The sequence below is a fragment of the Antedon bifida genome, chromosome 7 (genome assembly GCF_963402885.1).
Source record: "Antedon bifida chromosome 7, ecAntBifi1.1, whole genome shotgun sequence".
Taxonomy (NCBI): Eukaryota; Metazoa; Echinodermata; class Crinoidea; order Comatulida; family Antedonidae; genus Antedon; species Antedon bifida.
The window spans coordinates 22,951,453-22,964,345 of NC_136232.1; the positions used below are offsets into that span (position 1 = coordinate 22,951,453).

Genomic DNA, 12,893 nt, shown 5'->3' on the forward strand with positions numbered 1-12,893 from the left:
GAACAAATTATGATAACTGCAATTTCCTTGATGAGTACATTGTATTATTGTCTAATAATTCAACTTTCTTTACTGAACCACTTTGGAAATCAATACTAAATACAGAATAAATAAATAAAATAGATTTACAATGCAGTGTTGCTTAATATCCGGTCAATAACATTATGCAACTTTCTAGAATGTTCGATAAAGGAGCTTGACATTCTAGAAAATGATTCAGGTGCCAAGAAAATCCAGTTTGAGCAAGCTTGTTTTTTTAAAGTTAAACATAGGTGAGATGATGAAACTCCTTCCACCACAATACCTTTGTTCTTTTGCCTTAAACCTCAAACCAAGAACATTAACATGATGTCAACAACAAGCAATTTACGAGAATAACAGTTAAATGTGTCGTTGGATTGTTTTTCCATGTTACATGTTTTTTTACTGTAACTTTTAAAGTTCAACACAGTTCAATCTTTGTTTACTTTTAATTTAAACTAAAACTAAAATAATGAATATCATAAATTTAAAATAAATTTATCCTCCTTTTCTGATTAATACAATCATTTGATATCAAATTATAGATATATCATTCCTTTTCACTCACATTTCTGTTTATTGTAATTATATTATAATAATTTTGATTATTGACATTAATTAAAAAAAATGTTAAGAGAATAATTTATACTGACTTTGGTTATAAGTTTTAGGCAGCCGAGAACCAAGAGTTTGTGGTCTAAATAATAATTTACAAAGACAATTGCGCTTATATGCACCTGGGCTTTTATTCACCTGGGCTTATATTCGCCTGGGCTTGTATGCACCTGCGTTTGTATGCATCTAGGCTTAAATGTAGCTGGACTTATACCTGGGTTTATGTATGAGGTTTTATATGCACATGGGCGTATATGCACCTGGGCTTGTATGCTCCTGGGCTTGTACGCTCCTGGGCTTGTATGCACCTGGGCTTATATGTACCTAGGCTTATATGCATCTAGGCTTAAATGCAACTGGGCTTATACCTGGGTTTATGTATGAGGTTTTATATGCACCTGGGCGTATATGCACCTGGGCTTGTATGCACCTAGACTTATATGCACCTGAGCTTGTATGCACCTGGACTTGTATGCACCTGCGTTTGTATGCACCTAGGCTTGTATGCAACTGGGCTTATACCTGGGTTTATGTATGAGGTTTTATATGCACCTGGGCGTATATGCACCTGGGCTTGTATGCACCTAGACTTATATGCACCTGAGCTTGTATGCACGTGGGCTTATATGCACCTGCGTTTGTATGCACCTGGGCTTATATGCACCTGGGCTTGTATGCACCTGGGCTTGTATGCACCTGGGCTTGTATGTACCTGGGTTTATATGCACCTGGGCTTGTATGCACCTGGGCTTGTATGCACCTGCGTTTGTATGCACCTGGGCTTGTATGCACCTGGGCTTGCATGCACCTGGGTTTATATGCACCTGGGCTTGTATGCACCTGGGCTTGTATGCACCTGGACTTGTATGCACCTGCGTTTGTATGCACCTGGGCTTGTATGCACCTGGGCTTGTATGCACCTGGACTTGTATGCACCTGGACTTGTATGCACCTGCGTTTGTATGCACCTGCGTTTGTATGCACCTGGGCTTGTATGTACCTGGGCTTGTATGTACCTGGGCTTGTATGTACATGGGCTTGCATGCACCTGGGCTTATATGTACCTGGGCTTGTATGCACCTGGGCTTGTATGCACCTGGGCTTATATGTACCTGGGCTTATATGTACCTGGGTTTGTATGCACCTGGGCTTGTATGTACCTGGGCTTGTATGCACCTGGGCTTGTATGTATCTGGGCTTGTATGTACCTGGGCTTGTATGTACCTGGGCTTGCATGTACCTGGGCTTGTATGCACCTGAGCTTGTATGCACCTGAGCTTGTATGCACCTGGACTTGTATGCACCTGCGTTTGTATGCACCTGGGCTTGTATGCACCTGGGCTTGTATGCACCTGAGCTTGTATGCACCTGGGCTTGTATGCACCTGGGCTTGTATGCACCTGGGCTTGTATGTATCTGGGCTTATATGTATCTGGGCTTGTATGCACCTAGACTTATATGTACCTGGGCTTGTATGCACCTGGGCTTGTATGCACCTGGGCTTGCATGCACCTGGGCTTATATGTACCTGGGCTTGTATGCACCTGGGCTTGTATGCACCTGGGCTTATATGTATCTGGGCTTGCATGCCCCTGGGCTTATATGTACCTGGGCTTGTATGCACCTGGGCTTGTATGCACCTGGGCTTGTATGCACCTGGGCTTGTATGTACCTGGGCTTGCATGCACCTCGGCTTATATGTACCTGGGCTTGTATGCACCTGGGCTTGTATGCACCTGGGCTTGTATGTACCTGGGCTTGTATGTACCTGGGCTTGTATGTATCTGGGCTTGTATGTACCTGGGCTTATATGCACCTGGGCTTGCATGTACCTGGGTTTATATGCACCTGGGCTTGTATGCAACTGGGCTTGTATGCACCTGGGCTTATATGCAACTGGGCTTGTATGCACCTGGGCTTATATGCACCTTGGCTTGTATGCACCTGGGCTTGTATGCACCTGGGCTTGTATGCAACTGGGCTTGTATGCACCTGGGCTTATATGCACCTTGGCTTGTATGCACCAAGGCAATATATCCAAGGGATTATTAAAAAGCATACCTGATATGTAGAATTTCTTAGTAGAGCTACTACCAACGTTCCTTTGAAAAGTACCACTTGTCTGACAGATGGCAGCACCTTTACACTCCTTTCCTTCTCCTTCTGGAAGTTTGACATCTCCATCTAATGAGATGTAATATTCATACGTTGTTTCTCCTCGTTTCTCTTCAGCTGTATGTTGCCTGTCACATACAAAAGTTCATTTTTGTAGTAATAAACAATATCAGTAATATGTTTTTTGTCACATAAAGTTTGATAGTGTCGACAGAGCCTAAGAGAGTTAGATATGGTGCCATGGTATGTAATCGGACTGACCTGGGAGAAATCACAGTTATATTAAAAGTAGTTAAAACTATAGTTAGCCTCTCGTTAAAAGTTGGTGTGTTTTAAAACAAATAATGAATGTTTTATATTCGTGCATGTGGTGTGCCCCATGCAAATATAACCTTACACCTTCCACCTTACGAAATTATTCATACGATTGTCCCAAACATTATTTATTTGTATAAGAACACATAAGTATAACCTTGTCATTTGATTGTTGGTTGATTTTGTATTTCATGTACAGTATAATTGGTTTTTCTCTCCTATTAAATGTTGAAAGTGACATTCAATGGTACTAATCAACAGCCATCTTTTGTAAAAACAACGATTTTCAAACTATGGGCTGCGGCCAACATTCATGAAAGATTATTAAAGAGCAGCACGGTGAATTGAGAAATGATAAAAAAATGGTGATGTTTTAGCGCCGTAATTGTTCTATAGTTTAGCAATATCGCTGCCTAAAACAAACAGTTAAGTATTAACTATGTTTACATCACTGTTGGTGTTTTTTCTCACTTAACTCGATTTTTTTAACTCGATCAAGTAAGGTAAGTAGGCCTATTTCGTACCTGTTTTAATTTAAATCTTAACTTAAATCTTTTAACGTAAAAAAAAAGGTAGGCGTAAATAATTGATTGAATTTTGTATATACAACAGTGGTTTCATTAGTCAGCCATGTTCTACCAATGTTGTAGAGCTTAGTTGGGTCAGGCTACGGTATCTGTACACTTGTCATATCGTACATTTATTTGAATTATCAATTGACGTATGATTATGATAAATTGAGTTCCAGCAGTAACTACTCGCATTGGCGTGTCGCCAGCAGAGTGTGAACATGTTGTTCAAAGTGTATAACCTACTGTAAACCATACAATAATGAATGTTTATGATGATTTGAGTTGAAAGAAACATGATTGAAAATCCTGTTAACATGTGAGGCTAAAGTTTCAGAAAATTAATTCTGTGTGTGATTGCAATGTGATGTAAAATCCTGTGTCGCAACTCAGTGACATGTGTACTATAAAGGGGAAACCTTTGGCTGTGCTTAATTTTTTCTTGACTGATATTTACAGTATAGTTTAAAGACAAGTTAATAAATATATAATCATTAAATACTTACTTTGATTTTAGTTCATGTATATCAATATCTTTATTTGTTTCTGGATCCGTAAACTTCCAATTTTTCCCTTCAACTGTAGCTCTGAATAAAATAAAATATTGCTCGTTTAACTAACTTCAGAAACACAGAACCAACTATGACACTTTAAAAACCTTTTATAACACACCCGAGTAGATTCTTGTCATTTGATTGGAGGATTGTGGGTCACATGATATTTAAAAAATACTCAAATGAACTTTACGTCATCAAATGTGCAATATCATTACAGATGAGCGCAATTTGCGTTCATTCTTGGAACACAGTGAGAAACCATGTGCGACACAAGACTAGACTGCTGACTGAACGCGTACGAAAATCAACCTGTAGTGTGCGCTGTCTATAATTATTCTCCACGAAATGGTTTAGGCCATGGTATGTGTTATAAAACAAATAATGAAAGTTTAATACATGTACAATGGTACAAATATTGTCATTCAGTGAAATGTAATTTATTTCTACCATTGCACTCAAACATTCATTATTTGTATATTATTATTAATACAGATTTCTGTACGTGTGAATCAAGTATGTTTTGGACTAAAGCCCTGTCTACACTATCAAACTTGATGTGACAAAAAATGTGATGTGCCCATATATGGACATGATGTCATATCACTACCATATACAGGCATATCACTACCATATTTGGGCATATCACACTTTTTTTTTGTAACACTTACACTTCTTCTGGACACGCCACTCTTGTCTGCCACTTAAAATTGTAAACACAATTAGCTCCACTTTTAGAAAGTCTAAAAGAGAACAAAAAATCAAATTTGCTGAAATTAAAATAATTTAACTTTTATTTTTTACTCAAATTTTTTATTACTTTATCAAATGCCACAATGTATGTGAAAGAACGGATATAACTTTAGGCATTTGGAAATTAGAGATAAGTGAGCATTCATTAAAAGAAACTCAATTTGTTCTAAACAATGGCTGAATGCATGTCTTGTGTCCGGCCTATTCAGGGGAAAACTTCGTTGGGTCCTGAAAGTGTGTGTCCCCTGGCCTTCTATAATTGTATGAAAAAAAAAATGGCTGAATGGGTGTCTTGTGTCCGCCCTAAAACTTTGTTGGGTCCTGACAGTGTCCCCTGGCCTTCTATTGTATGAAAAAAAAAATGGCTGAATGGGTGTCTTGTGTCCGCTCTATTCAGGGGAAAACTTTGTTCTTCTATTGTGTGAAAAAAAAACAGCATACCCTGTAAAAACTGGTGTACCAATTTTTTTACCGCAAGTAAAAGTTATTGCCGTGTCAACATCTTTTCCTGAACACTCTGTACTTTTACCTTCTTTAAAGTCCATCTGAAGACTATCTGCATCTATAAAATAATATACCAAGGCAAATATTTATAAACAATCACAATTTATTTTAACGGTATGTTTAGACGCACAGCGTTAAGGTGGCGTTATGTAAGCCGCGTACATATTTTTGTGTCTAGGCCGTGGATTAGCGTTAGGGAACTGCTACGCCGCGTCAGTGGTTTTAATAACAGGAGAGGGTAGATTTAATAATGCTAATCCAGTGATGCATCAGTGATTTTAACCTTAACTAATGAAAAGACACGACCACAATTAGCAGACCAACAGCATACCTGTACAGCGAGAGAGCTAAACGTCAAACTATCAGGTTTTCAATTTTAAAGAACACTGTACAGTTGGCGATATTCATAAATCAAATACATTAATCAGATAATTGTCCGTGAACTAATTATGTTTGAAATTATTTTGAATTAGAATGCAATTCTGCAAGTAGTAAGAATAAATCAGTATTTTTTTAAGGTAAAATTATAATAAAAATAACAAAAAACAACTTTACAATGTAAACTGTAATTCATTTGACATAAATGTATACATAGTTCTATCTGCTTAGACCTAATGAGCAGAGTGTTTTATAAGCAAGGCATTGGAATATCGAACGTTGTTTCTGAACACCTTGACTTTTAACACCTTGCGCTAGATAACAAACCTACCGCCATGAATCTGAACATAATAACAATAATCTCCAATCACCGCAATAGGGAGGGATTAGGTTTGCCTTTTGGAAATCTTGCCTATGTGGTTGAGCTATTTTTGGGGGTGGGGAGGGGAGGTGTTGGAGGGAGGGTTTTTAGTGTGTGTGTGGGCCTTTGATATTTTCATACTTTTGGTCTTTTTCCTGTGGGTTTCACATAATTTCAGGCAAAATTATTTTGGTGTATTTTGTATGTAATTTTGTAGTATTCACTGTATCTCCGTTCCATAATACAAGAGAACCCTGCCAATGGTCATACCTGTAGTCAATGTTTGTGTGTACTCCTTTCCTAGGATCTCCACTACATTGCCATCTTCCGAGCATACTGCAGCAGACTCGTCACAGCCCTTTGGTCCATTCATTATGGCTGTACAAACGTTTACATAAAAACTAAATAATGAGAGACCAACAGTAAATTATAAAATATTAACACATACAACGCATCAACCATGAGGTCTGATAGTTTAAATAAGTGCATGATCATTGATTAATCGTTATGTTACCTAAAATGCATTCATGTAACTCATTCTCTTAAAGAACGTGAAAGATACCAGCTTTATAACATCATATCATAATCATATTTCATAATGTACACAGTACATTACATTTCAACAACAACCTATATCTAAAACAAGAAAGGTAGTCTATCTACTGCTATAAAAAACCTTGGCTGCACAACAAAGTCATGAAACACAGATATCTTAGATGATTGATCATAAAACTACACTTGATACAGACAACATTCTAATCAATAAACAAAAATCTTTAAATTTCTCTCAAAGTGTTATTAATTGAGGTGATAACTACATCCAAAACCGACTAATTCTGATCATAATGTAGGGGTAGGACAAAATTCCGCAAGGTATCATGAACCTCTCATGTTGTGCACGAACATCACATCACATCCACAGCTGCAGCCTGCTGTAATGTTTGCCCAGCCTTAAATTCTTCAAGACATAAAGGAACTATTTAAAAAAAACTAGAAATAGCATGTTTTTGAATACGGATAGAGTTATTTTAATTGTACATTATACATAAATATATTATTAAACTATACAAATCTTAAGAAAATTAAGAAAAAGCTATTAATAAAAATGGAAAAGTAAACAGCCAGGGAGAAATTTCAAATACCACTATCACTTCTTCAGACCTATGAGAGTAATTGTTAGTATATTGTAGTATTTTAAAAATCTAAGAACTACACAAGCAAGAATCTGATTATTCTACTTATTATTACTGCAGTTACTGCAGTTACTGCAGTAACTACACTTTGTTCACTTTTAAACATGTTTATGCAATTATTTAGCAAGTTGCTTCTTAGGTAATCATACACTGTTTATTGCCGACGGTGACTGCCTCATAAATTTCTACATTGAAATAAATTAAAATCATATGTTACTGCAGTAACTGCAGTAGAGTAACTTTGACATGATGACTTAGGCTATGTCTACACTATCAAACTAGTTTGAAAAAAAGATGTGCTCAAATATGGTAGTGATTTGACATCATCATGTCCATATATGGGCACATCACATTTTTTTTTCACATAAAGTTTGATAGTGTAGACAGGGATTTAGAAGAACTAACGTTTTTTTTTTATTGCTTTTTACTTCCCAGCTACTCGTTAGTCGTGATAAAGAATGCAAGTCGTATAATTTATTCCCATTGGCCACATGACACGGTTGATGCATAGGAGGACACACAAAGTTACTTTTCCAAATGAAGGAATAAAAACAAGCTTCATCATCGGACTGTAACAAAAAAAAAACAAAGATGATTAAGTTATTAATAATGCTCTATCTACACTATCAAACTAGTTTGACCAAAAAAGTGTGATGTGCCCAAATATGGTAGTGATCTGCTCAAATATGGAAGTGCTATGACCTCATTATGTCCATATTTGGGCACATCACATTTTGTTTGTCACATAAAGTTTGATAGTGTAGACAGAGCTTGAAAGTTACAAGATGGATGTGTTTTTAATGAATAATGTCAAACACTTACATTAAATTATATTTCTAAACATTTTTGCATGTTCCGTGTGTGGTCATGAAAACAAATAAGTGGTGGCAAAGTAAACCCAATGTCTCAAGAAAAGAAATATTTCAATCAAATTGATTGATTGATTGAAATTCCATTTTTAACATTTCTATTGACAAAATATTCAACTGGTTATTTTGGTAATTTGGTTATTGCTTGCCATTTTTTGCAGACCAAACAAGGTGGATACAAAAATGTATTTAATTGACATAATCTGTAACAATTGAGAATTCCTCCAAAAATAAAAATCATGACAAACATGAAAATGTTCCAGATTTTCATAGTCTAAGGTCAACACACTGTGTGTTTCTTATGTAACTACCCTATTTCTATATATAAGGTCAACACATATGTCTTTCTTTCCCAATCTATTTATACTTATCTCCTGTGTCATAAAAATAGACAATGTACTACTTAGGTTACTAAGATTAACTCACAGTGACTAGCTGAGGTTTGCCTCGTTCTTGTGATTCATCACACTCAAATATAATTTCTGATCGTCTTTTTCCATCGCCTTTAAAAAAAATTACAAAAACATAGAAATGTTTATTTTTAATTATTTCTACTTTAAATCCGATATAACATTACCAGTTTAATAATTTTGGCATTTAATTTTATACACATCCAACAGAAGCACATAACTGTATCATGCTTTAAAACTAAATCTTATTTGAGGCTTAGAAAGTGGAGTAAAAACAGGATTGAAGCCTGGCACTAAGTCAGGACTGAACTCTGGCACTAAGTCAGGATTGAACTCTGACTCTAGGTCAGGATTGAACTCTGGCACTAGGTAAGGACTGAACTCTGGCACTAGGTCAGTACTGAACTCTGGCACTAGGTCAGGATTGAAGTCTGGCACTAGGTCAGGATTGAACTCTGGCACTAGGTCAGGATTGAACTCTGGCACTAGGTTAGGATTAAAGCCTGGCACTAGGTTAGGATTAAAGCCTGGCACTAGGTCAGGATTGAAGCTTGGCACCAGGTCAGGATTGAACTCTGGCACTAGGTCAGGATTGAAGCCTGGCACTAGGTTAGGATTAAAGCCTGGCACTAGGTTAGGATTAAAGCCTGGCACTAGGTCAGGATTGAAGCCTGGCACCAGGTCAGGATTGAACTCTGGCACTAAGTCAGGATTGAACTCTGGCACTAGGTCAGGATTGAACTCTGGCACTAGGTCAGGATTGAAGCCTGGCACTAGGTTAGGATTAAAGCCTGGCACTAGGTCAGGATTGAAGCCTGGCACCAGGTCAGGATTGAACTCTGGCACTAAGTCAGGATTGAACTCTGGCATTAGGTCAGGATTGAACTCTGGCACTATAGGTCAAGATTGAACTCTGGCACTAGGTCATGATTGAACTCTGGCACTATAGGTCAGGATTGAACTCTGGCACTAGGTCAGAATTGAACTCTGGCACTAGATCGGGACTGAACTCTGGCACTAGGTCAGGACTAAACTCTGGCACTAGGTCAGGATTGAACTCTGACACTCAATCAGGATTGAATTCTGACACTCCATCAGGATTGAACTCTGGCACTAGGTCAGAATTGAACTCTGGCACTAGGTCAGAATTGAACTCTGGCACTAGGTCAGGACTAAACTCTGGCACTATAGGTCAGGATTGAACTCTGACACTCAATCAGGATTGAATTCTGACACTCGATTAGGATTGAATTCTGACACTCGATTAGGATTGAATTCTGACACTCCATCAGGATTGAATTCTGACACTCGATTAGGATTGAATTCTGACACTCGATTAGGATTGAATTCTGACACTCCATCAGGATTGAATTCTGACACTCGATTAGGATTGAATTCTGACACTCGATCAGGATTGAATTCTGACACTCGATCAGGATTGAATTCTGACACTCGATTAGGATTGAATTCTGACACTCGATTAGGATTGAATTCTGACACTCGATTAGGATTGAATTCTGACACTCGATTAGGATTGAATTCTGACACTCGATCAACATTGAATTCTGACACTCGATCAGGATTGAACCCTGGAATATGACTGCTAATATTCATACCCTTTACAAATATGAAAGAGGGATCAGCTCAAAACTTCAACAAATGTATGGAGTATCCTTTTTCGTTACCGTATTCGGAAATTTGCAAACCTCCCTATTAATCTGTTAGTTACAAAGTCTAGTAGTCCCTTTAGAACTTACCAAGTGGACAACTGTCTCCATTGCTATACACGACCTTTAAGTTATGACCATTATAAGAGAACTCCTGACTTTTAGCACTACCAAGTGATATCCCTTTTTTGCACACAGCTCCATCGCACTCCGAAGATACAGGCTGGCAGACATGTATAGAGTATCCACCAGGTAACTACATGAAATCATTAAGATAAATAAGTATGCAATAGATTTTGCAATAATCCATTTAATTGCCTATAATGGTTTAGATGATAACAATGTATATAGGATACTGGTGTTGATACGGATACATAACGGTAATATTAATGTTGATGAAAATGATAACATAATGGTGATGATAGTGTTAGATAATGGTGATACGATTGATGTTGTTGATGTTAATAGTGATAACATATTAAATGGTGATACTGATGTTGATGATAGTGATAACATAATGGTGATGATAGTGTTAGATAATGGTGATACTGATGTAGATGGTAGTAATAACATAATTGTGATGATAGTGATAACATAATGGTGATGATAGTGATAACATAATGGTGATGATAGTGTATAATGGCGATACTGATGTTGATGGTAGTGATAACATAATGGTGATGACAGTGTTAGATAATGGTGATACTGATGTTGATGATAGTGATAAAATAATGCTGATGATAGTGATAACATAATGGTGATGATAGTGTTAGATAATGGTGATATGATTGATGTTGTTGATGTTTATAGTGATAACATATTCAATGGTAAAAAAAGTTCATGATGTTCTGTTTGTTCTGATATTCAATATACCCACCTCTTCTACTTTCGACGAGAGAGGAGTCAAATCGAACGTATAATCCAAGTTTGCAGCCGTGAATTTGCAGTCAGTCGTTATTGGGTCAGATTTAGATGGCGGACACACCCGATTAGTCATCCAGATGAAACGATAGGTACAATCATATACACTGGTTAACTCTGGAGTTCCCTGTAAACACAATTTTAAAAAGTTGATGTAGTTAGGACTTAAGCTCTGTCTACACTACCAAACTAGTTTGACAAATAAAGTGTGATGTGCCCAAATATGGTAGTGATGTGCCTATATAGGGTAGTGATATGACATCATTGTGTCCATATATGGGCACATCACATTTTTTTGTTACATAAAGTTTGAGCTTACAGAGCTTTTAAGGGTTGCTCCGGGTATAAAGTTTTTATTGTTTATATTTATATGTATTTATTTTTTTTTAAATTGGTCGACTGCACTAATGAAGGGCAAGTGTTGCCTGAAAGCTCTGCAACTTTTTCTGGCTGTTTTACTTTATCATTTGTATTTAGCTTTTTGCTTTAATTTTATTTTGCATCTCCATTGAGATCCACCCACTGATATCCATAGCATTGTCATTTTATTCAGTAATTTGCTTACAGATTTTTTTATTTTTTATACTGTATATATAATATATATTGTTAGTATGTAATTTTGCAATACACAAAGTTCAGTATTTTGTATGTTACATTGTTTTAATGAGAATAAAATTGAACAGTTTCTTTCTAGAATCAACAGTATAGTTGAACTTAAAATAGAGCTACTCACTTCTGAGGTACCAGGTTTACAGGAGAACTGAATGATGGTGGTGTAGTTTTTATTTTCATCACATTTGCTGCCATTGGTGTAAGTTAACGTCACGGTGCCATTGTCATACAGAACTGGTGGACTGCTCAGTTTACCAATGCTCTGAGATATTTACAAGTAAGTGAAATTAAGTGGTTTATTAAAAGTATAAATCAGTTTATGAAGTATGCAAGCAATTTATTTGCTAATCATCACCATACATATCAAGCACAAAATAATATACATTGTCGTGGCAGTCACATCGCCACAGTACATATGCTCATCTAATAGACTGCGCACAAACTTTTGTGGACAGAGACAGTCTTGTACACTTTTCACAATGATAATGAAATTATATTAGGTTATGATTGCTTTGATATCGATAGTAACATCATTAAGATTTTTTTCTTATAAAATATATGTGTCACATAATATGTGTCGCACTCAGAACAACAAAGTTTAGTACTATAAAGTAATCTGTTTTAATAGAATTTGTATAGACAGGTTGGATACGTATATGTAAAATAATTTGCATATATTTAAACACTTACAAATGGGGATTTTCCTTCTGCAACTACACAGCCAGCTGCACTTGGTGGGCATCTGATTCCAGGTATAGGGTTTAAAGGTCGACATGGATTCAAATATATTGCAGATAATCTTTGAAGTGGATCCATGTTTCTTGACAGATAATATCCTTGCTCGTTGACTAAAGGTGAAAGGTCAATGGTGATGTCACCGTTCGTTGCCTTGCAAGAAATCTAGGGAAATAAAGTACATTGTATCTAAACTTTTTCTAACAATCTTTTTCAGTAATTGTTTTTTAAATATAAGTAATATTTATACCCCATCTTTTAGGTTAAGAAATTTTTCAAGCAGTTAAGTTGGATTAAACAA

General features: G+C 36.6%; 1 protein-coding gene across 1 annotated transcript in view; it reads right to left on the minus strand.

Annotated features, from left to right (window-relative positions):
• The window catches only part of LOC144848737 (cation-independent mannose-6-phosphate receptor-like), a 48,351-nt gene that overhangs the window by 12,331 nt on the left and 23,127 nt on the right, over positions 1–12,893 (minus strand). The window contains exons 29-39 of the mRNA XM_078705603.1: positions 12,548–12,757; positions 11,979–12,119; positions 11,202–11,372; positions 10,415–10,580; positions 8,674–8,750; positions 7,784–7,947; positions 6,456–6,586; positions 5,384–5,504; positions 4,861–4,932; positions 4,142–4,222; positions 2,698–2,879 (exon numbers count right to left, since the gene is read on the minus strand). Coding sequence (XP_078561729.1) covers positions 2,698–2,879; positions 4,142–4,222; positions 4,861–4,932; positions 5,384–5,504; positions 6,456–6,586; positions 7,784–7,947; positions 8,674–8,750; positions 10,415–10,580; positions 11,202–11,372; positions 11,979–12,119; positions 12,548–12,757 — 1,516 coding nt within the window. The remainder of the gene's footprint in view (positions 1–2,697; positions 2,880–4,141; positions 4,223–4,860; positions 4,933–5,383; positions 5,505–6,455; positions 6,587–7,783; positions 7,948–8,673; positions 8,751–10,414; positions 10,581–11,201; positions 11,373–11,978; positions 12,120–12,547; positions 12,758–12,893) is intronic.